Source organism: Heterodontus francisci, unplaced genomic scaffold, assembly GCF_036365525.1.
Source record: "Heterodontus francisci isolate sHetFra1 unplaced genomic scaffold, sHetFra1.hap1 HAP1_SCAFFOLD_631, whole genome shotgun sequence".
In the NCBI taxonomy this organism is placed as follows: domain Eukaryota; kingdom Metazoa; phylum Chordata; class Chondrichthyes; order Heterodontiformes; family Heterodontidae; genus Heterodontus; species Heterodontus francisci.
The window spans coordinates 598,558-624,438 of NW_027141253.1; the positions used below are offsets into that span (position 1 = coordinate 598,558).

At 43.4% G+C, this 25,881-nt stretch overlaps 1 protein-coding gene across 1 annotated transcript in view; it reads right to left on the bottom strand.

The window, feature by feature from the left end:
* Window positions 1-25,881, bottom strand: part of LOC137362541 (butyrophilin subfamily 3 member A3-like) — a 156,130-nt gene that overhangs the window by 99,548 nt on the left and 30,701 nt on the right. Inside the window, exon 3 of the mRNA XM_068026929.1 lies at window positions 4,092-4,439. Within this exon, the coding sequence (XP_067883030.1) occupies window positions 4,092-4,439 (348 nt within the window). The remainder of the gene's footprint in view (window positions 1-4,091; window positions 4,440-25,881) is intronic.

A 25,881-nucleotide genomic window follows, 5' to 3' on the forward strand; every position in this document is an offset into this window, starting at 1 on the left:
GAACTGGACGTAATACTCCAGCTGAGGCTGAACTAGTGTCTGATACAAGATCAACATAAATTCCTTGCTCTTGCACTCGATACCCCCATTAATAGCGGCACAGTGGCGCAGTGGTTAGCACTGCAGCCTCACAGCTCCAGGGACCCGGGTTCGATTCTGGGTACTGCCTGTGTGGAGTTTGCAAGTTCTCCCTGTGTCTGCGTGGGTTTTCTCCGGGTGCTCCGGTTTCCTCCCACAAGCCAAAAAAGACTTGCAGGTTGGCAGGTAAATTGGCCGTTATAAATTGTCACTAGTATAGGTAGGTGGTAGGGAAATAAAGGGACAGATGGGGATGTTTGGTAGGAATATGGGATTAGTGTAGAATTAGTATAAATGGGTGGTTGATGGTCGGCACAGACTCGGTGGGCCGAAGGGCCTGTTTCAGTGCTGTATCTCTAATCTAATCTAATCTAATAAAGTTCAGGATACTAAATGCTTTATTGACTGCTCTCTCAACCTGGCCTGTCACCTTCAATGTCTTATGTACATATCCATCCAGGTCCCTCTGCTCCTGCACCCCTTTTAGAATTGTACTCTTTATTTTATATTGTCTCTCCATGTTCTTCCTACCAAAATGAATCACTTCACATTTTTCTGCATTGAACTTCATCTGCCACCTGTCTGCCCATTCCACCAACTTGTCTATGTCCTTTTGAAGTTCTACACTATCCTCCTCACAGTTCACAATGCTTCCAAGTTTCATAACATCCACAAACTTTGAAATTGTGCCCTGTGTCTAGGTCATTAATATATATCAGGAAAAGCAAGGGTCCCAACACTGACCCCTGGGGAACTCCACTACAAACCTTCCTCCAGGATGAAGAATGTATGTTAACTACGACACTCTGTTTCTTGTCACTCAGCCAATTTCCTATCCATTATGCCACTGTCCCTTTTATTCCATGAGTTATAATTTTGCTCACAAATCAGTTGTGCAGTACTGTATCAAACACCTTTTGGAAGTCCGTGTGCACCACATCAACTGCATTGCCCTCATTAACTCTCTCTGTGTTACCTCTTCAAAAAACTCCAGCATGTGAATTAAACATGAGTTGCCTTTAACAAATCCGTGCTGGTTTTCCGAGCGGAACCAAACTAAGCATTAGTGTGCAGGTTATTACTGTGTAAGTGCTGCTTGATAACATTGTCGCCAACACCTTCCATCACTTTGCTGATGATTGAGAGGAGACTGATGGGTCACTGATTGGTCAGATTGAATTTGTCCTGTTTTTTTGTAGTCTGGACATACCTGGACAGTTTTCCATATTGTTGAGTAGATGTCAGTTGTAGCTGTACTGGAACAGCTTATCTCGAGGTATGGCTAGTTCTGGAGCACTACATCTGGGATGTTGTTGGGGCCCATAGTCTTTACTGTATTCAGTCACTCAGGTGATCCTTGATATCACGTGGAGTGAGTTGAAATGGCTGACTGGCATCGATGATGCTGGGGACTTCAGCAGGAGGCCAAGAAGGATCATCCATCAGTATTTATGGCTGAAGATAGTTACAAACACTTCAGCCCTGTCTTTTGCACTGAGATACTTGGCTCTGCCATCCTTGAGGATGGGAATGTTTGTGGAACCTCCTGCTCCTGTTTTTAACTGTCCACCACCATTCATGACTGGATGAGGCAAAGCTTTGATCTGATCTGTTGGTCATGGGATCGCTTAGCTCTGTCTACTGCAACCTGCTTCCACTCTTTATCATGCACATAGTCCTGTGCTGTAGCTTCACCAGGTTGACACCTCATTTCTCAGTATACCTTTGAACTGCACCTTGCAGGTTCTGCTACACTCCTCATTGAACCAGGATTGGTCCTTGATGGTAATGGTAGAGTGAGGAACATGCTGGGCCATGAAGTTACAGATTGTGACTGAATCCAGTTCTGCTGCTGCTGATGGCCCACAGTGCCTCCTGGATGCCCAGTTTTGAGCTACTAGATCTGTTCTGAATCCATCCTATTTAGCATGGTGGTGGAGCCACACAACACGATGGAGGGTATCGTCAGTGTGAAGACAGGACTTAATCTCCACAAGGACTCTGCAGGTCCTGTAGGTCAGTCCTACCAATGCTGTCATGGTCAGATGCAGTTGCCAACCAGGAGGTTGGTGAGGACCAGGACAGGTGGGCTCTTCCCTTGTGTTGGTTCTCTCACCACCTGCTGCAGGCCCAGTCTGGCAGATATGTTCTTCAGGACTTGGCCAGCTCAGTCAGTAGTGCAGGAACCAAGTCACTCTTGGCTTGCGGCCCCAATGATATTCTAATTGACTGGTGGGCTTTTGCTCAGATCAAGACTCCATGCATTCATCCTATGGATTTGGGAGTAAAATGGACTCACCCTCCCTCGCCACCAAGCACCACCTCCCCACCCCACAACGATAAATCATGTTGTGCAAACTATCGAGGTATTTCCCACTTGTCCATAGCAGGGAAAATCCTGACACGTATTCTCCAGAATCACCTACTTCCTGTGGCTGAGGAAATCCTCCCAGACACAATGTGGCTTTAGACCTTCCAGAGGAACATCCGACATGGTCTTTGTTGCCAGAAAAATCCAAGAAAAATGTCGAGAACCCCAGGAACTCTTCAGTGTATTCATCGATCTGAGTCAGTTGAGTCAGTAAATCACAAGGCTCTGTGAATTGTGCTTCAAAGATTTGGATGTCCAAGAAGCTTCATCACAATCCTGCAATTGCTCCATGATGATATAACTGTCTTGTGTGGGAGTTCTGAAACAGACACCTTCAAAATCCAGACCGGGGTCATACAAGGCTATGTGACAGACCCCGTACAATTTACAACCTACCTGACAGTGACTATTCACCTGATCAAAGATCAACTGCCCTCTGGTGTGATGATTAAATACCGCCTAGATGGAAAACTCTTTCACCTCAGTTATCTCTGTGCCAAAACTAAACTGACCACCACAGACATACATGATCTACAGTTTGTGGATGACTGCAGTATCACTACCCACTCTGCACCAGATTTGCCAGCTGCTCTCGATCTCTTCAATTCTACATACAAGAGACTCGGCCTGTCCTTGAATGTTGCCAAAACTCATATCGACCCACACCTGGTCGGCTAAATACTCCACCTCCCATATATGTTGATGGAGACACTCTGGATTATGTTGAGCAGGTCCCATACCTTTACAGCTACCTCTCTCAAAAGACCACACTGCCGAGGAGATCCAATACCGCACCAGCTCAGCCTTCTACAAACGACAGCAGCGAGTGTTTGACAACAAAGACCTCCGCAAGTCAACAAAAGTCCCAGTGTAAAGAGCAGTGTCATCACCACACTCCAGTACTGTAGTGAGATCTGGACTGTGTTTCAGTGACACACAAGAGCACCAGAGAAATTCTATCAGTAATGTCTCTACCACATCCTCGGGTTCAATGGGAGGATTGTCGAACAAAAGCTTGTGTCCTTCTTGAAGCCAGCACCACAAGCATTCAGGTAAAACTCCTGCAAAATCACCTCAATGGATTGGACACTATGTCTGGATGGCCGAAAACCGTCTACCCTCCAGCTCCTGTTTTCAACTCTCAAATGGCCAATGTTCCGGGGAGGACAAAGCAAATGCTTCAAAGACACTCTGAAGTTCTCCATGAAGTGTGTCAGCATTGACATTGATGACTGGGAGGAGCTTTACCAATTGTTCAAACTGGCGACAACTTGTTCATCAAGCTGCATCATGCTTTGAGTCCAAATAAAAAGTCTTATTGATGAGGCAGAGTGGTGACAGAGAAGGAACGAAAAGGAAGAAAATCCTGCACTCCGGATCCCGCTACCTCGTGGGACATCCTGCCCCATGTGCTCAAAGATCTGTGGGTCGAGAATCGGCCTGTTCATCTCCCACATCTCCCGAGTGCAGCTTCATGACTGGGAGCATAGGAATATGAAATTAACATTAACATGAATTATTCATTATCATGAATATTGCACCAAGTGCTAAAGAAACCTATTTTAATCTATTTGCAATTTAAACAGGAGTTTAAACACATCACTTCTACAAGTTGTTAATGTGTTGGTAGATATTTACTAACCTGCAACTTCCAGTATAACTGCAGCTTCTGCTGAATCAGTTCTGTCATCAACTAAACATGTATAGTCCCCTTCATCAGATACTGTTGTGTCCTTTATTCTAAGAGAAATGATTCCTTTAGTCAGTTCCTCTCTAATCAGTTCAGTCCTTCCTCTGTAATTCTTGTGTTGAACGACAATATCATCCTCTCCATTTCTGTACACGTGTACTGGTGAATCGAGACCTGATTTAAGCCACTGCACCACCATGTTACTGATGAATAGATCTGGCACAAGCTGACATTCCAATAGAGCATCTTCACCCACAATGGCTACAACAGGATGATCAGGTCCAAGTACGAGGAATTTACCTGGTGAACAACATTTCAAAATAAAAATCAATTATTCATGTAATCTACAAAAGGAAAAATACTTTCAAAGTAGCTGATCATTTAAAATATATAGTACAATATACAAGTCCTCCAGAACTGTACTTGTAAAACAATATGAACTCAATAAGTTATTGCTTCTGACTTAATACCATCAAATACCATAAGGATTGATAAGTCTCCTGGCCCTGATGGAATGCATCCCAGGATAATAAAAGAGATGGCGGGAGAAATAGCAGGTGCACTGACGGTAATTTTCCAAAATTCGCTGGACTCTGGGGTAGCCCCAGCTGATTGGAAAACAGCAGATGTGACGCCACTGTTTAAAAAAGGAGGTAGACAAAAGATGGGGAATTATAGACCGATTAGCTTAACCTCTGTAGTGGGGAAGATGCTTGAGTCTATTATCAAGGAAGAAATAGCAGGGCATCTCGATAGAAATTGTCCCGTTGGGCAGACGCAGCATGGGTTCATGAAGGGCAGGTCATGCTTGACAAATCTTTTGGAATTCTATGATGACATTACGATCAAGGTGGACAATGGGGACCCAGTGGATGTGGTGTACCTAGATTTCCAAAAGGCCTTCGACAAGGTGCCGCACAAGAGGCTGCGACATAAGATAAGGATGCATGGCGTCAGGGGTAAAGTATTAGCATGGATAGAGGATTGGTTGACTAACAGGAAGCAGAGAGTGGGGATAAATGAGTGCTATTCTGGCTGGCAATCAGTCACTAGTGGTGTGCCTCAGGGATCGGTGTTGGGACCGCAATTATTTACAATTTATACAGATGATTTGGAGTTGGGGACCACGTGTAGGGTGTCAAAGTTTGCAGATGACACTAAGATGAGTGGCAGAGCAAAGTGTGCAGATGACTGTGAAACTTTGCAGAGGAACATAGATACATTGAGTGAGTGGGCAAAGGTCTGGCAGATGGAATACAATGTTAATAAATGTGAAGTCATTCATTTCGGTAGGAGTAACAGGAAAAAGGATAATTACTTGAATGGTAAAAAGTTGCAGCATGCTGCATTGCAGAGGGACCTAGGTGTCCTTGTGCATGAATCGCAGAAGGTTGGTCTGCAGGTACAGCAAGTAATTAGGAAGGCAAATGGAATTTTGCCCTTCATTGCTAAAGGAATTGAGTTTAAAAGCAGAGAGGTTATGTTGCAGCTGTATAAGGTACTGGTGAGGCCGTACCTGGAGTACTGTGTGCAGTTTTGGTCTCCTTACTTGAGAAAGGATATACTGGCACTGGAGAGGGTGCAGAGGAGGTTCACTAGGTTGATTACGGAGTTGAGGGGGTTGGCTTATGAGGAGAGACTGAGTAGATTGGGATTATATTCATTGGAGTTCAGAAGAATGAGGGGGGATCTTATAGAAACATATAAAATCATGAAGGGAATAGATAAGATACAAGTAGAGAGGATGTTTCCACTGGCAGGTGAAGCTGGGACAAGAGGGCATAGCCTCAAGATTAGAGGGAGCAAATTTAGGACTGAATTAAGAAGGAACTTCTTCACCCAGAGAGTTGTTAATCTATGGAATTCCTTGCCCAGTGAAGTAGTTGACGCTTCTTCAGTAAACGTCTTTAAAGCTAAGGTAGATATCTTTTTGAACAATAAAGGAATTAAGGGACATGGTGGGAGTGCGGGTAAGTGGATCTGAGTCCACGAAAAGATCAGCCATGATCTTATTGAATGGCGGAGCAGGCTCGAGGGGCCGGACGGCCTACTCCTGCTCCTAGTTCTTATGATCTTATGAAATTGATCTTATTAATTTGATAGATTTCTGGACTTATTTTAAATTGCTTATTCACATTTTAATTTTCCATGGCTTGTAAATATTATACAGTTCTATTAGTATTCTGTCTCCCTCAGAGAAACCACCATATTGTCCCGGGGATCTTTTCCTGAACTGTATGTAGCACAGTCATTGAGGATGGTAAGTAACAGTGTGTCACTGAGCAGAAGGGGGCAGGGAGTGGGTTGGATTGAAACTAAAGAAATTAGGTGGTGAAATTGCCAAGGAATGTGAAAAGTGTGGCAAGGACAAAGCTGGACACAGAGCCCCAAACTGAAAGTGATAAAATCTATATAAAGTTCTGAAGAAAGATCTTTGACCTGAAACGTTAACATCTGTGGAAAGAGAAACAGAGTTGAGTAATTCCAGCATTTTCTATTACAGATTTCCAGTATTTTGCAATTACATAAGGAGAGTTTGCTTTATGCTAAGTGCTGAAAAACCAGTTATAAAAGGATGAAAGCAGGAGATAAATGAACATTGTCATGGACTGTTTGCTGTTTTATTTTGGTCTGAGGATTGTCTGCTGAGGAAGATTAACAAAAAGTTAAAAACACTCATGTCCTGGGAAAGATAATGAAAATGCAGCTTTATCAACATGTCTGCCAGATATGTCAGTCACAAAACTACAGGTCAACACAAGTAAAACTCTGTTAAAAGGGAATTAATTCCACAGTGTTTATGAGGCAGAAATTCCTGTCAGACAATAGCAGAAAGTGGGCAGTATCAAATCAGCCGCTCACTTTACACCCCATCAAACTTCCTGTTCCATTGAAGCTGTCAGCTCCACAAGACAAATGGCTCCTTTGTCATACATGTGGGGGACACCTACCACCCCTCAAGGAGGCCATTGGCCTCTCTCAGCCTGATCTCCAGCCACCCTGTCACCACCTCCCAATCACAAACCTCCCCCCAGCTCCCACAACTCTCCTGATCACAAACCTCCCCCTCTCTCCCAAACCCCCCTGATCATCAGGCTCCCCCCAACCGCACAAATCACCAGCCTCCCAATCACCAGCCTTCTCACCAGCCTCCCAATCGCCAGCCTCCCAATCGCCAGCCTCCAGACTTCATGAGATAGCGCCATTGAAACAGAGGAAATGATGACAGTGGATTTCTACACACTGTGTTCCAATGGAAGGTGAATTCCATTCCGATAGGGAACTGGGATTAGCATCTAATATACATTGATCAAACAACCATCTTTAATCAACAATCTGAGAAACATCTCACCCCTGACAGTGTCACATTAAACAGTGAGTTAGAGCAAGGTTGACAGTTAAGGCTTAAAAAGATTAAATCATTGTATCTGTGTGGGTGGTGACAATAGATCCCAATCAGGCAGAGTCCATTATAAACTGGATCTGCTCCATGTCCAACAAAAAGCATGACAATTTCTCGACTTGGCTGGCAATTATTGCACATTGATTTCCCAATTATTGTGACATGACAAGTCTTTAATTTGAAAGTTGAAAACCAATCAAGTGGTCTGGTCACTCAAGACAGAAAATGTTCCTGAAACACTGAAAATTGCCCGATACACAGACCCTATACTGGTTTGTCTCAATTATTCATAAGCTTTCACAGTCCACACTGATGTATCAGTGTAATACTGAGTCAAATAAATTACCTTGGAGAGAAAATCAAAATCATTTATCTAAGTTTCAAACTGGGCTATGATTTGTCAGTTTGGATTGTCAGGATTTCCAGATGCCATGACATTATTTGCATTGTTGCAGGACTGGGATGAATATCCTCACAGGGAGATTTCCTCGTGCTGTTGGGGAGGGTTTAAACTAGATTGTCAGGGGGATGGGAACCTGAGAGGGAGCTCAGATTGGATGGAATCAAAACTGGTAACTTGTCAGGGGTGTAGGAACCAGGAGGATATATCAGAGAGGAATACCAAGGGGCAGAGAATACTGAGAGAGCAGAGAATAGTAAGTTATTAGGCGGGGTCAGAGTAAGGGCGAAAGTAATAAAGTATAAATCAGGGTTAATGTGTATGTATGTGAATGCACGGAGTGGGGTTATTAAGATTGGTGAGGGATGATGTGGCTACAACAGAGACCTGGCTCAAAGAAGGGCAGGACTGGATGTTAAATATTCCTTGATGCAAGGTGTTCAGGATAGATAGGAAAGGAAAAAAGGGGGAGGGCTGACGGTATTGATTAAGGAAAGCATTGCAGTGCTGGAGAAAAAGAATGTCCCAGAGGGGTAGAGGACAGAATCAATTTGGCGAGAGCTAAGGAACAAAAAAAGGTGCAGTTACATTGCTCGGTGTTGTATACAGGCCACCAACTGGTGGAAGGGATGTAGAGGAAAAAATTTGCAAGGAAATTCGAGAAGTGCAAAAATTACAGTGTATTTATAATGGGGGACTTTAGTTATCTAAACTTAGACTGGGATAGTAGTGGTGTAAAGGACAGTGAAGGGCAAGAGTTCCTAGAATGTGTACACCAGTATGTTTCTAGTCCAATGAGAAAAGAGGCACTGCTAGATCTGGTTCTTGGGAATGAGGTAGGCCAAGTGGATCAAGTTTCAGGAGGAGAGCACTTAGGGAACAGTGATCATTGTATCATGAGGTTAAGGCTGACTATGGAAAAGGACAAAGAACAGTCCAGAGTCAGAATAATTAACTGAGGGAAGGCTAAGTTCAGTGGGGTAAGAATGGAGCTGGGGCAAATAAATTGAGTCAAAGGTTGGCAGGAAAGCCAGGAGATGAACAATGGCTACCTTCAAAGAAGAAATAGTTTGGGCACAGTCAAGGTATGTTCCCTCGAAGAGGAAAGGTAGGGCAAACAAATCCAGAGCTCTCTGGATGACAAAAGAGGTACAGATTAAGATAAAGAAGAAAAAGTGTGCTTATGACAGATACCAGGTAGAAAATACTATTGAGAACCAGGCTGAATATAGAAGGTCCAGAGGAGAAATACAAAAGCAAATAAGAGAAGCAAAGAGAGAGCATGAGAAGAAACTGGCAGCTAACAACACTACAGGGAATCCCAAAGTTTTCTATAGTTATATAAATAGTAAAAGAGTGGCAAAAGGAGGAGTGGGGACCATTCGGGGGATTTACACATGGAGGCAGAGGGCATAGCTGAGATATTAAATGGATACTTTGCATCCGTCTTTACCGAAGAAAAAGATGCAACACAGGCAATGGTTAAAGTGGAGGTAATTCACACATTAGAAGGGTTTAAAATTGATAAAGAGGATGCATTAGATAGGCTGTTTGTACTTAAAGTGGATAAAGCACTAAGATCGGATGAGGTGCATCCAAGGATACTGACAGAAGGGGGGGCGGAAATCGCAGAGACACAGGCTATAATTTTTCAATCTTCCTTAGACTCGAGGGTGGTGCCAGCAGACTGGAGAATTGCAAATGTCACACCCTTGTTCAAAAAAGGCTGTAAAGATAAGCCCAGCAACTACAGGCCAGTCAGTTTAACTTTGGTGGTAGGGAAACTTCGAGAAAAAATAATTCAAGACAAAATTAAATGTCGCATCGACAAATGCAGGTTGACTAAGGAAAGCCAGCTTGGGTTTCTTAAGGGAAAATCATGTTTAACTAACTTGCTGGAGCTTTCTGAGGAGATAAAAGAGAGGGTTGATGAGGACAATGCTGTTGATGTGGTGTACGTGGACTTTCAAAAGACGTTTGATACAGTGCCACACAACAGACAAAGAGACAAGAGGAAAAACTTTTTCACGCAGTTAAGATCTGGAATGCGCTGTCTGAGAATGTAGTGGAGACAGGGTGAATTGAAACATTCAAAAGGCAATTAGACTGGTATATGAAAGGGATGAATGTGCAGGGTTACAGGGAAAAGGCAGGGGAATGGAACTGAGTGAACTGCTCCTTCAGAGAGCTGGTGCAGACACAATGGGCCGAATGGCCTCCTGCTGTGCCGTAACAATTCTGTGATTCTGTGACGTTACCTGTTGAACAAATATTTTTTGTCTGTCTTCACAGTGGAAGACACAAGTTACATGGAGGGTAACCTAGAGGCTACTAAGAGTGAAGAAATTAAAGTAATTGATGCCAGCAGAGGAAAAGTACTGGAGAAATTTAAGGGACTAAAATCTGACAAATCCCCAGGATCTGATCGTCCATGTCCTTATGTTCTAAAAGAGGTAGCTGCAGAGAAAGCAGATGTACTGGTTATGAGTTTCCAAAATTCCATCGTTTCTAGAACAGCCCCAGCAGATTGGAAGTTAGCAAATGTAATACCCCTATTCAAGAAAGAAAGGAGAGAGAAAAGAGGGAACTACAGGCCGGTTAGCCTGACATCAGTCATTGGAAATGTGCTGGAATCTATTAGTAAGCAAGTCTCAACAATGCACTCGAGTATGATCAGACAAAGTCAACATGGTTTTATGAAAGGAAATTGTGTTTGACAAATTTATTCGAGTTTTTTCGGGATGTAACTGGCAGGGGAGAGAAAGGGTAACTAGTAGATGTGGTAGACTTGGCTTTCCAAAAGGTATTCGATAAGGTGTCACACAAAAGATTCATAGACAAGAAAGGGGCTCTTGTAGTTGGGGGTAATATATTAGCATGGACAGAGGATTGGTTAACAGAAAGGAAGCAAACAGTAGGGAGAAACAGGGCATTTTTAAGTTGACAGACTGTAACTAGTGGAGTGCCACAAGGATCGGGGCTGGGCAATCTATATCAATGAATTAGATACAGAGACACAGTCATGTATGTAAGCATGCTGACCATACAAAGCTTGGTGGGAATATAAGCTATGAGGAGGACACAAAGAGGCTGCAAATAGATATAGACACGTCAAGTGAGTGGGCAACAAGAACATAAGGAATAGGAGCAGGAGTAGGCCATTCAGCCCTTCGAGCTTGTACCGCCATTCATCTTCAACCTCATTTTCCTGCACTATCCCCATATCCCTTGATGTTTTTAATATGTAGAAATCTATCAATCTCAATCTTGAACATACTCAACGACTGAGCCTCCACAGCCCTCTGAGGCAGAGAATTCCAAAGATTCGCAACCTTCCGAGTGAAGAAATTCCTCCTCATCTCACTCCGAAATGGCCTGCCCCTTATTCTGAGACTGTGTCCCCCTGGTTCTAGACTTCCCAACCAGGGGAAACATCCTTCCTGCATCTACCCTGTCGAGCCCTGTAAGAATTTTTTTATGTTTGAATGAGATCACCTCTCATTCTTCTAAACTCCAGAGAATAAAGGACCAGACCATTTAATCTTTCCTCAGAGGATAATCCCTCCATCTGCCAGTTTTGTTGCACTTCATCTAAGGCAAATATATCTTTCCTTCGGTAAGGAGACCAAAACTGCAGACAATACTCCGGGTGCGGTCTCACCAAGGCTCTAGATAATTGCAATAAGACATCTTTACTCCTCTACTCAAATTCTCTTGTAATGAATGCCAACATAACATTTTCTTTCTTAAATGCTTGCTATACCTGCATGTTAGCTTTCAGTGATTCATGAACAAGGACACCCAAGTCCCTTTGAAGTTCAACACTGCCCAGTCCCTCACCATTTAAGAAATACTCTGTATTTCTGTTTTTCCTTCCAAAGCCTTCACATTTTTCCACATTGTAGCCCATCTGCCATGTTCTTGCCCACTCACTTAGCTTCTCCAAATCTCCTTGAAATGTCTTTGCATCCTTCTCACAACTCACAATTCCACCTAGTTTTGTGTCATCTGAAAACTTGGAAATATTACATTTAATCTCCATATCCAAATCATTGATATAGATTGTGAATAGCTTCGGCTCAGGCACTGATTCTTGTGGTACCCACTAGTCACAGCCTGCCAACCTGATAAAGACCCATTTATTCCTACTCTGTTTTCTATCCATTAATCAGCTCTCAATCCATGCCAGAATATTCCCCTCAATCCCATGTGCTCTAATTTTGTTTACTAACCTCTTGTGTGGAACCTTTTCAAAAGTTTTCTGAAAATCTAAATATACTACATCCACCGGAACCCCCTCATCTATTCTGCTCATTATATCCTCAAAAACTCCAACAGGTTTGTTAAACATGATTTTCCTTTCCTAAATCCATGTTGATTCTGCCCAATTCTACCATTATTTTCTAAGTGTCTCATTATCACATTCTTTATTCTAGATTCTAGCATTTTCCCTGTGACTGATGTCAGGCTAACAGATCTGTAGTTCCCTGGTTTCTCTCTCCCTCCTCTCTTAAATAGTGGGGTTACATTTACCACCTTCCAATCTGCAGGAACCATTCCAGAGTCTACAGCATTTTGAAAAATGATCACCAATGCATCTACTATCTCTACAGCTACCTCTTTCAACACTCTGGAATGTAGACCATCAGGTCCAGGGGATTAATTTACATTAAGTTCGATTAATTTCTCTTTTTTTATGAATATTAATATCTTACAGTTCTCCCTTTACACTAGTCCCTTGATGCTCCATTATTTCTGGGAGGTTTTACTATTTTTCTCCATGAAGACAGACACAAAGTACTTGTTCAGTTTCTCTGCCTTACTCCCCAATTTAAATTCTCCTGACTCTACTTGCCTTTACTAATCTTTTCCTTTTTACTTACCGACAGAAAATTCTACAGTCGGTTATGATTTCACTGGTTTACCCTCATATTCTATTTTCCCTTTCTTAATCTTTTTCTTGGTCCTCCTTTGAAGAATTCTGAAATGTCCCAATTCTCAGGCTTACCATTTTTCTGACAACTTTATACACCTCTCCCTTTGCCCTAATACAATCCTTGATTTCCTTCATTAGCCACAGCAAGGAACACTTCCCTTGCTGGGTTTTTGTGCATTAAAGGAATGTATTTTTGTTGTAAACTTTGTATTAGTTCTTTAATGTTAGACATTGCCTGTCTACCACCATACCTTTTAACATAGTTTCCCAATCCACCATAGCCAATTTGCCCCTCATACCTTAATAGTTTACTTTGCTAAGATTTAAGACCCTAGCTTCTGACTGAATCACATCACTTTCAAACTTCTTATAAAATATTACGGTCACTCTTTCCTAAAGCCTCTTTTACAACAAGATTATTAATTAGCCCTTTTTCATTGCACTAGATCTAAAATAGCCTGTTCCCTAGTTGGTTCCTCAATATACTGTTCTAGAAAACCATCTTGTACACATTTCAAGAATTCATCCTCCACAACATTTGGGGCGGCACAGTGGCGCAGTGGTTAGCACCGCAGCCTCACAGCTCCAGCGACCCGGGTTCAATTCCGGGTACTGCCTGTGTGGAGTTTGCAAGTTCTCCCTGTGTCTGCGTGGGTTTCCTCCGGGTGCTCCGGTTTCCTCCCACATGCCAAAGACATGCAGGTTGATAGGTTAATTGGCCATTATAAATTGCCCCTAGTATAGGTAGGTGGTAGGGAAATATAGGGACAGGTGGGGATGTGGTAGGAATATGAGATTATTGTAGGATTAGTATAAATGGGTGGTTGATGGTCGGCACAGACTCGGTGGGCTGAAGGGCCTGTTTCAGTGCTGTATCTCTCGAAATTAGTATGAATGAAGTTTCCCAGTCTATGTGCAGATTGAAATGCCCCATGATTACTCTATCACTCTTGTTACATGCAACTCTCATTTCCTGATTTATACTGTGATTTACATCACCACTGCTGTTTGGTGGCCAATAAAAAAACTCCAACCAATATTTTCTGCACTTTGCTGTTTCTCAGTTCCACCCAAACTGATTCTATGTCCTGATCTTTAGAACTATGCTCTCATCCCACTAAAGTACTAACGCCCTCTTTAATTCACAGAGCTATCCCACCACCTTTTCACAACTCCCTGACCTTCATGAATGTCACATACCCTTGGATATTTAGGTCCCAGCTTTGGTTTCCTTGTAGACATGTCTCAGTGATGGTTAACAGGTGATATATATGAATTTCTATTTGAGCTGACAATTCATCTGTCCTATTGGAAATGCTACAGCCATTCAGATACAGAGCCCTTTATTCAGTTTTTTTTTACTATTTTTGTAAAACTCTGGCTGTGTCTGCTGACACACTCTTAAGTTTGCAAGCACTGTCCTTTCCTGCCATACTCTGATCATCATTACCTTTATTGCTACCTTGATCTATTGCCTAGACATTTCACTAAAGTTTATTCAATTTTTTCCAATATGATCCCTTCACCCCTCCATTTAGTTTGAAGTTCTCTCTACTTTGCTAGATTTATGACTTGCTGGAACACTGATCCCAGGATAGTTCAGGTGAAGTCCGTCCCAAAAATTCAGCTTCTACTTTCCCCAGTACTGGTGCCAGTGCCCCACGAATCAGAACTCAATTCTCCCATATCTGTCTTTCAGCCATGCATTCATCTCTCAAATCTTATTTACCCTATGACAATTTGCACGTGGCTCAGGCAATAATCCAGAGATTATTACCTTTGAAGCTCTGCTTTTTAAATTATTGCCTAGCTGCTCATATTCCATATGCAGAACCTCTTTCCTAGTCCTATCTATGTCATTAGTACCTATGTGGACCATGATCACCAGATCCTCCTCCTCCCACTGTAAGTTCCTCTCCAGCCCTGAGCAGATGTCCCAAACCCTGGCACCGGGCAGGCAACACAGCTTTCTGGACTCTAGCCGTCGGCTGCAGAGAACAGCGTCGATCCCCCTTACTATACTGTTCCCTACTACAACTAATTTCCTTTTTTCTCCCCCCAACTTGAATGACTTCCTGTACCATGGTGCCATGGTCAGTCTGCTCATCCACAATACAGCCCTCAATCTTATCTATGAAACCTGCAAGAACTTTGAACTTGTTGCTCAATTGCAAGGACTAGGGCTGCTCCCACGCTGACCTTTGCAATCCCTTTACCTGTCTGACCCACAGTCACACCCTCCTGTCCCTGACCACTGACCAAATCAGAAGACCCTATCCTCAGGGATGTGACTGCCTTCAGAAGCAAAGCAACCAAGTAGCTTTCCCCCTCCCTGATGAATTGCAATATCTGCAGCTCATCTACACTGAGCCGAAGCTCCTCAAGCCACAGACACTATAGACGTGGTTGCCATGGATTGCTATGGCATCCAGGAGCTCCCACATTCTGCAGCGATGAGACATTGCCTGAACTGCTAATTGTTACGACCAGGTGAGAAGGGGTCTAGGGATTCCCTCTCAGTTTGACCAGAGCAGGGTTTAACTTTTTAAAACACCATGTTTTTAGCTCCTCCTCAGTGAATCCTTGTTCACTGCTCTAATTGTAAGGCAAAGAAATCAGACATGTTTCCTTAGATTAAAACAAGAAAGGTGGAAGTTTATTAATCTTAAACTTGAATCTGTTAACGACTATGAATATGCGACGCAACCACGCTAGCGTGCACCCACGATAAACACATATGCAGATAGAGACAGAAAAAATAGTAAAGAATAAAGGGGAAAAGTTTGGGGCAATAGATGGGTTTCTATTTTACTGTCCTTTGAGTTTGCTGTGGAGTCTTTGGTTGCCGATAAGTCCTGCAATTCATTGAGGCCCAGTGCATGCTTCAACTTGTTCCGAAGTCAGAGTCTTTTCTCTCGAGGTTTGCCTGTCTTCCATGGGTCTGGTGGCTTGGGAGAAAGAGAGAGGGAGAGGGATAGAGAGAGAGATCGAGTCAGAGAGATAGAGAGAGAGACAGAGAGAGAAAGACAGAGAGAGAGAGGCTTCCTTGTTCCAGCTTCAGTTGCAGACCACCTTCTGTTCATTTCTGTGTAGCACAACTTTAAAAAACCCAGCTTGCCCAGCAGGTTAATCATGTGACTACTTCCTTATTTGGAACAGTCTCTCCTGTGAGGTTTGTGGATTTCAAAGCTTTGGGTGGGGGTGGGGGGTTGTAGTGCTGCAGGCAGGGGTCTGCATGACATAATTAAATTACATTTGTTTTTCTTAATTAATTTATAGTTTCCCTCACTCACCAAACTCCCTTCTTCACATTCTGAGCCGACAAGTAGCACTCAGAGATCAGCCTGAATTTATACTGTCTGAAAAGCAATGATGGATCATCTTTGCTAGAGCTCAGAAACCAGTTTAAGCTAGCTCCCTAATTATCTAGCTCCAGCTACTCTCAGAGAGTTTGTATCTCCCTGTTTAAAACTCAACGTAACTTAACTTGCCTCTTAAACAGTAATTTTAGTTAATTGTTTTCTGTAAACACGAACTAGACTTTAGAGACAGATTAACCCTTAAATTCCTGTCACTTACCAAACAAGATTCTAGATGGAGTATAATGTGGGGAAGTGTGAGGTTATTTTTCACTTTGGTAGCAAGAATAGAAAAGCAGAATGTTTTAAAAAGGCATGAAACTTGTAAATGTTGATATTCAAAGAGACTTGGGTGTGCTCATACAAGAAACACAGAAATTTAGCACGCAGTACAGTAAGCAATTAGGAAGGCAAATGGCATGTTGGCCTTTATTGCAAGGCGATTTGAGTACAACAATAAGGAAGTTTTGTTACAATTGTGCCTGGCTTTGGTGAGACCACATCTGGTGAACTGTGCACAGTTTTGGTCTCCATATTTAAAGAAGAATATACTTTCATTGAAGGCAGTACAGCACAGTTTCAATATATTGGACCCTGGGATGAGAGAGTTGTCCTATGATGAGGGGCTAAGTAAATTAGATCCATATTCTCTGGAATTTAGATGAAAGAAAGTTTTTTGAAATATACAATATTCTGAAGGGGTTTGACAGGGTAGACACTGAGAGGTTGTTTCCCTTGGCTGAGGAATCTGGAACATGGGGGCAGAGTCTCAGGATAAGGGGCCGATCAGTCAGGACTGAGAGGAGGAGAACTTTCTTCAAAGGGTTGTGAATCTTTGGAATTCTCTACCCCAGAGGGTTATGAATGCTCCACCATTGAATATATTTAAGGCTGAGAGAGAGACAGGAAATCAAGGGATATGGGAGCAGGCGGGAAAGTGGAGTTGAAAGCGAAGATCACCCACAATTGTGCTGAACTGTGGAGCAGGTTTTAAGGGCTGTATGGTCTACTCCTGCTCCTATTTCTTATGTTGTGTTCGCATTTTAAAGTGAAAACTGCACTATTCCAGTATTTTCTGACATAGGTATAGGAACATCACTGGGATGAGGGAGAGGGCATCTGCAAAAGGCTGAGGGAGTTCAGGCCACATTCTACATGGCAGTGAGGGGGCACAGTTGAGAAGACTCAGTTGCCTGAGTGAGAAACATTTGCCGGAGTGAAGTTGGAAATTTGGTGCACGTGGGAATTCGGTGTCGAGGGGGAAGGAAGGGCTCCTTTTCCTATCTTTTTCAGCCTCGAGCAATTGGTGAGTCTTCTTCCTTTGACTCCAAGGTGGGCAAGTCCAACTTTCCATTACTTTAGCTTGAATTATTAACTAATAGACTAATTAAATAAAAGGTTGTACAGAGATTCCAGGGTCAGTGGTGTGCTGCAACTGCAACATGCGGGAATCTGTGGAACTCACTAGAAATTCCAGACAATCATGCCTGCAGCTTGCATGACTTCAGCTCGGAATTGCTGATCTGGACACTGAGTTGCAGACATTGTGGAGTATCAGGGAGGGGGGAGAGTTACCTGGACACTTTGTTCCAGGAGGCAGACACCATCCCTTACAGTAGGGAGACCATTAGAAATGGCCAATGTTCAGGGACAGGATGGTGTGACTGTGAGTGAGGCAGGTAGGAGGAATCAGCATGTAGCGATGAAGGAGCCTCAGCCTCTGACTTTGTCCAACAGGTACGAGGTCCTTGCTACTTGTGTGGATGAAGAGAAGGATTGTATGGTGGATGAGCAGACTGACCATGACACCATGGTGAAAGATGCCATTCCAGTGGAGGGAGTGAAGAGGAATATGGTAGTGATAGGAGACAGTATAGTCAGGGGGATAGATACTGTTCTCTGTAGCCACAACCGGGAGGTCCGACAGCTGTGTTGCCTGCCCGGTGTCAAAGTTAAGGATATCTCCTTGCAGCTGGAGATGAACTTGGAGTGGGAGGAGGAGAATCCAGTTGTCGTGGCCCATGTGGAAATCGATGACATAGGTAGAATCAGAAATGATGTTCTGCTTAGAGAATTTGAGGAGTTAGGGTACAAACAAAAACACAGAACACCAAAGGTAATCATCTCCGGATTGTTACCTGAGCCACGTGCAAATTGGCACAGGGTCAAGCAGATTCGAGAATTAAATGCATGGCTCAAAGAGTGGTGTGGGAAGAAAGGGTTTTGATTCTTGGGGCACTGGCATCAGTACTCAGGGAAGAGGGAGCTATTCCAATGGGATCGGCTTCATTTGAACCAGGCTGGAACCAGTGTCTTGGCCAATCACATAACAAGTCTGTGGACAGGGATTTAAACTAACAGGGAGGGGAGAGTTTGGGTAAAGGAAATGTTAGAAATCCAAAAAGAGAGGTCAGGGCATCAGAACAGGATAGTGATGTGGGTAACTGCCAACAGAATGGGACAGGAAGAGACGGAGAGCTGAACAAAAATTGTACATTGGCAAATAAGGTCATTGCAGGGAATCGAGGTTAAATAAATGAAATTGAAGTTGCTTCATCTGAATGCAAGAAGCATCTGTTGATGAACTAGTGGCATGAATAGAGGTAAATGATCGAGATCTAATTGCCATTACCAAAACATGGTTTCAAGGAGATCAAGGTTGGGAAATTATTATTTCAAGGTACAGAATATTTTGGACAGACAGACAGAATGGTAAAGGGGGAGGGGTATCCCGGATAGTAAAGGATGACATAAGGACAGTAATAAGAAGGGATCTGGCCTCAGAAGATAATGAAGTAGAATCAATTTGGGTGGAAATTTGGAATAGCAGGAGTCAGAAAACATTGGTTACAGTTACAGGCCCCCTAACAGTAATTATACTATTGGACAGAGAATTAAATGGGAATTTATTCGAGCATGGAAAAAAGGTAATCTATTATTGTGGGGGACTTTAATTTGCATATACACTGGGACACTCAGGAAGTTAAGGAGAGTATTAGACTAAAAGAAGAGGCTTACAATGTTGCAAAAAAATAGTAGCAAGTCTGAGGATTGGGAGTGTTTTAGAAACCAGCAAAGGGCCACCAAAAAGTTGATAAAAATGGAAAAAATAGAATGAGGGTAAACTAGCCAGCAATATGAAAACAGATTGTAAGAGCTTTTATAAGTACATAAAAAGGAAGAGAGTAGCTAAAGTAGATATTGGTACCTTCGAGGCAGAGACAGGAGAAATCATCGTGGGGAAATGGGGAAAAGGCAAAGACATTGAACAAATATTTTGTGTCTGTCTTCATAGTTGAAGGCACAAGTTTCATACCAGAAACAGGCAGTAATCTAGTGGTTAAAAAGAGTGAGGAAATTAAGGATATTGATATCAGCCAAGAAAAAGTATTGGAGAAATTTGAGGGACTAAAATCTGACACGTCACCGGGACCAGATGGCCTACATCCCAGGGTTCGAAAAGAGATAGCAGCAGATAGTGGATGCACTGGTTATGATTTTCCAGAATTCCTTAGATTCAGAAATGGTCACATCAGATTGGAAGTTGGAAAATGTTATGCCGTTTTTCAAGAAATGAGGTAGAGAGAAAACCTACAGACCAGTTAGCCTAACGTCAGCCATTGGGAAGATGTTGGAAACTATTATTAAAGAAGTCTTAACATTGCACTTGGAGAAACATAGTATGATTAGAACAAGTCAGCATAGTTTTACTAAAGGGAGATCCTGTTTGACAAGTTTATTGGAGTTTTTTGAGGATGTAACTAGTAAGGTAGATAAAGGGGAACCAGTATATGTAGTGTACGTGGATTTTCAAAAGGCGCCACATAAAAGATTAAATGACAAGATGAGGGCTCATGGTGTTGGGGTATTATATTAGCGTAGATAGAGGACTGGTTAACAAACAGGAAGCATAGAGTGGGCATAAATGGGGCATTTTCAAGTTGGCAGGCAGTGAAGAGTGGGGGTGCTGCAAGGATCAGTGCTGGGGCGTCAGCTATTTACACTCTATATTTGACTTAGATGAAGAGATAGAGAGTAATGTTTCTAAGTTTGCTGATGATACAAAGCTCGGTGGAAAGGTCAGCTGCGGGGAGGATATAGAGAGGCTGCAAAGATATAGACAGGGTAAGCGAGTGGGCAACAAGAGGGCTTTGGTGAGGCCATACCTGGAACACTGTGTGCAATTTTGGTCTCCACATTTAAGAAAGGATATACTTGCACTGGAGGTGGTGCAGTGAAGATTTACTAAATTGGTCCCTGGGATGAGGGGGTTGTCCTATGATCAGGAGGTTGAGTAAACTGAGCCTATATTCTCTGGAGTTTCAAAGAATGAGAGGCAATCTAATTGAGACATACAAGATTCTGAAAGGGCTTGATTGGGTAGAAGCTGAGGGATTGTTTCCACTGGTCAGGGAATCGCAAACACGGGGACACAGTCTCAGGATAAGGGGTCAATCATTCAGGACTGAAACGAGGAGAAATTACTACACTCAAATGGTTGTGAATCTTTAGAATTCTCTACCCCAGAGGGTTGTGGATGCTCCATCACTGAATATATTTAAGGCTGGGATAGATAGATTTTTGGTCTCACAGAGAATCAAGGGATATGGGGAGCAGGCAGGAAAGTGGAATTGAAGCCCAAGATCAGCCACGATCATTTTGAATGGCAGAGCAGGCTCGATGGGCCATTTGGTCTACTTCTGCTCCTATTTCTTGTGTTCTTGTGATCTTCTTCCTCCTCAATATGGTCAATCTCTTAGCTCTCACACCACTGCTAGAACCCAAAACCAGTCACATCCACCCCCCACGTAACAGACCGTAGTGCCCTTCTGTACTCCTGATACAGAACAGAGACAGAGACAGCGAGAGACAGAGAAACTCTGGAAAGGCATCAGGAAACTGCCACATAACATTATCTCTCTCTCATCATCAAAACAGGAGCCAAAGTAAGTCCAAGCACCTTGAGAAACATTGCTCCTAGTTCTTTGGATAGGCATGGCCCCATTATGACCTCTCATTCGGGAGATTTCCCACTAAGCAAGAATGCAGTGTTGTTTCCTTTCTGCTATTTTTCCTCTTATTTTTAAAATTTTTACAGTTGCTTTCATTCATTCATACAAGGCCAGCGTTTAGTGCCCATCCCAAGTTGCCCTGAAAAAAGTGGTGGTGAGCCACCTTCTTAAATGCTGCCGTCCATCTGGTCTATGTACACCCACAGTGCTGTCAGGGAGGGAGTTCCAGGATTTTGACCCAGCAACAGTGAAGGAACAATGTTTCAGGTCAGGATAGGTGTGTGAATTGGAGAGAAACTTGCAGCTGGTTGTGTTACTGTGCATTTTCTGCCCTTGTTCTTCTTGGTGGTAGAGGTCATGGGTTTGGAAGATGCTGTCTAAGGAGCCTTGGTGAGTTTCTGCAGTGCATCTTGTAGATGGTAACCACTGCTGCCACTGTGTGCCAGTGGTGGAGAGAGGGACCATTTACGGTGGTGGATGGGTGCCAATCAAGTGGGCAGCTTTGTCCTGGATGGGGTCGAGCTTCCCGAGTGTTGTTGGAGCTGCACCTATCCAGGCAAGTGGGTATTCCACTGACTTGTGCCTTGTAGATGGTGGACAGGATTTGGGGAGTCAGGAGGTGAGTTACTCACCACACAATTCCCAGCTTCTGATCTGCTCTTGTAGCCACAGTATTTATGTGGCTGGTTCAGTTAAGTTTTTGGTCAATGTTGACCTCTGGATGTTAATGGTGGGAGTTTCAGCGATGGTAATGCCAGTTGAGCATCAAGGGGAGATGGTGAGATTCTCTCTTGTTGAAGATGGTCATTGCCTGGCCCTTGTGCAGTGTGATTGTTACTTGCCTGTTATCAGCCCATTCACATCCTTGTTTTCAAATTCCTCCCTGCCCTCACCCCTCCCTACATCATCTCCCCCACCCCCTCCACAACCCCAGAGATCTCTGCACTCCTCTAATTCTGGCCTCTTCAGCATTCCTGATTTTAATCACTCCATCAATGGCAGCTGTTCCCTCAACTGCCAGGACCCTAATCTCTAGAATTCCACCCAAAATCCCTTTGACTCTCTGCCCCTCTTTCTTCCTTTCAGACTCCTTAAAACCTATGTTTTGACCAAGATTCTGATAATTTGGCCTAATATCTCCTTATATGGCTGTTGTTTGCTAATACTTGTAAAGCAGCTTGAGATGTTTTATTAAGTTAAAGGTGCTATATTGTTATGAAAGGGGTCTAGAACTAGAACTGGACACAATACTCAATGCTAATAAACAACTCGCCTCCCCAAAGCGGGATATACAAGTTTACTGAAATCCGTTGCCGTAAAAATGATGATGGGGGCATACATGCCGTGTTTGGGTCAGGTTCTGCTGATTTCACATTTTACCCCTCCCCCACCCATTACCATCTCTGCCCATCATGGGGGTTAATATCGAGTTCAGTGTACTAAGATGCACTGCAGCAACTCACCAAGGCTCCTTCGACAGCACCTTCCAAACTCACAACCTCTACCACCTAGAAGGACAAGTGCAGCGGATGCATGGGAACACCACCACCTGCCAGTTCCCCACCAAGCCACACACCATCCTGACCTGGAACTATATCACTGTTCCTTCACTGTTACTGGGTCAGAATCCTGGAACTCCCCTCCTGGTAGCACTGTGAGTGTGCCTGCCCAACACAGAGTGTGGCAGTTCGGGGGGCAGCTCGCTACAGTGTTCTCATGGGCAATTGGGGAAGGGCAGTGGATGATGGCCTGGCCAGTGATGTGCACATCCCATTAATGAATAAAAGAAAATCATTGTGGTAATATTTTCAACTATTGTAAAACTAGTCTGTGAGGAACAAACCTCCTGGAGTCTGGACAGGGTAGATCGGGAAAAACTGTTCCCATTGGTGGAGGGATTGAAAACAAGAGGGCACAGATTTAAAGTAACTGGAAAAAGAAGCAATGGCGACATAAGGAAAAACCTTTTTCACACATCGAGTGGTTAAGATCTGGAACGCACTGCCCGAGAGTGTGGTGGAGGTCGGGTCAATTGAAGCATTCAAAAGGGAATTAGACTGTTATATGAAAAGGAAGAATGTGTAGGGTTACGGGGAGAAGGTGGGGGAATGGCACTGAGTGAATTGCTCATTCGGAGAGCCGGTGCAGACACGATAGGCCGAATGTCCTCCTTCTGCGCTGTAACAATTCTGTGATTGTGAAAGTGCTTCCATTTTTTTGTCAAATATTTTTGAAGATTCATATTTAAATTGTGGAAATGGATTCATAGAAACATAGAAATATAGAAAATAGGAGCAAGAGTAGGCCATTCAGCCCTTCAAGCCTGCTCTACCATTCAATACGATCAGGGCTGATCGTCCAAACTCAGTACCCTGTTCCCGCTTTCTCCCTGTATCCCTTGATTCACATGCCTTAAGATGAATAAACAACAGAAACCTTGGTGACTTGGGGGAGATGTTTACAGAGAGCTGACATGTCCAGATTTATGAGGGTCAGGAGTTGTTTTGGCTTCTGAGTTATTGTTTTGGTTAAGTTGGGGTGTGACAGTATTAAAAAGCAGTTGGTTTTGTAGCTGACTGAAAAAGAAACCCCTGGCTCATCTTTTCTGCACGTCTCTAAATAAACCTCTGAGAAATCCAGTGTGTCAGCTCCTCTTTCTCTACCTCTTTGAAAAAACCCTGTGAATCCAGAGTGTTAGAACTGAAATCCCTGATTCCACATTTCTCCCGGAAAGCCGACCAGATTAATTCTCAACAACTCCAGAATGAACTACTCCAGAAAAGATCCCAGTGACCTGTCTCCATATTCCCAGACACCATGCAAAAAGCGACAACTGACATCTATCGAGATCTACTCTTTTCTCTCAAGAACTAGCAAGTATTTGGCCAAAGTATTCTTTTTTGTCTTGTTTTGTAAAAGAGTTGTGGAGAAAAAAAATCTCTATTTTTCTTTAACCAGAGTGAAAGTTCACGTGTGTGTGTGTGTGTATGTGTGTGTTCGTGTGTGTGTGTCCATGTGTGTGTCCGTGTGTGTGTGCATGTTCGTGTGTGTGTATGTGTGTGTGTGTGTATGTGTGTGTCCGTGTGAGTGCGTGTCCGTGTGTCCGTGTGTGTGTGTGTCCGTGTGTGTGTCCGTGTGTGTCCGTGTGTGTGTGTCCGTGTGTGTGTGTGTGTGTCCGTGTGTCCGTGTGTGTGTGTGTCCGTGTGTGTGTGTGTGTGTCCGTGTGTGTTCATGTGTGTGTGTCCGTGTGTGTGTGTCCGTGTGTGTGTGTTCGTGTGTGTGTGTTCGTGTGTGTGTGTGCGTATATGTATGTGTGTGTTCGTGTGTCCGTGTGTGTGTGTTTGTTTGGCGGGGGGGAGGGGGTGGGTATTTTAAAAAGGGAACTTTCATAATTCAATTTGTGTGTTAACCCTTTGCTTCTTTACTGGATAAGTCTTGTTTTATAATAAACTGATCATTTTGTTATTTATTAAAGAAACCTGGTTGGTGTATTTTACTCTGGGATAAGGAGTAGAGTACAGGATTGACTGCATCGGTAACTGGGTAAAAATTTAAATATATGTTGTGATCTGTGGAGAAATGGAACTAGAAAAGATAGTGCACTCCTCCTGCCTCAGACGTAACAATATAAATGTGAGTTATTATTGGTATTCTACAGCATACCTTCATTCCAAAGGAGCTGTGTACTACAATGCCAGTGGGGGTGAATAATTCCATGCACAGAGCTCTAGGCAGATCAACCACAAACAGTCAAGACTGAAAACCACTCTGAGAACTGATGGGAATGGTCAAAATCAGGCAGGAAAATGGTAAGGGCCCAATGGTGCTGCTTCATCTGCTCTGTCATTTGCTAACATCCTCATGCATCTGTTCTGAATACAGTCTAAGGCTTTCCACAGGCATCAGGAGGGAACCAGGATCTCTGGATAGGATTCAATGCACCCAGTTGGAGAGTGCTGTGCCTAATCTCACTCAGTGTCATTGCTTCCAGTAATATACCTTTGCTTGAATCTTCAAAACGTTATCTTCTACTGCAGGGACTCTCTGCTGTCACTGGCGGGTGGAGAATCCACTCTTCACAAGGCTAGCCAAGAAGTCTTGGAATCAGTGGGAATCTGGTGTCGCCAGATCTTTGTTAGTTTCCTATGGGTTACATTAGAGTTACAGGAAGAGTTTGATGGAACCCACAATGAAACTTTGGGCCATACAGTAAATATTTTATTATATACCGCAGGGCAAGAATTATAACTGGGGGAAAGGAAATTATGATGCGATTAGGCAAGATTTAGGATGCGTAGGATGGGGAAGGAAACTGCAGGGGATGGGAACAATCGAAATGTGGAGCTTATTCAAGGAGCAGCTACTGCGTGTCCTTGATAAGTATGTACCTGTGAGGCAGGGAGGAAGTTGTCGTGCGAGGGAGCCGTGGTTTACTAAAGAAGTTGAAGCGCTTGTCAAGAGGAAGAAGAAGGCTTATGTTAGGATGAGACGTGAAGGCTCAGTTAGGGCGCTTGAGAGCTACAAGCTAGCCAGGAAGGATCTAAAGGGAGAGCTAAGAAGAGCAAGGAGAGGACACGAGAAGTCATTGGTGGATCGGATCAGGGAAAACCCTAAGGCTTTCTATAGGTATAT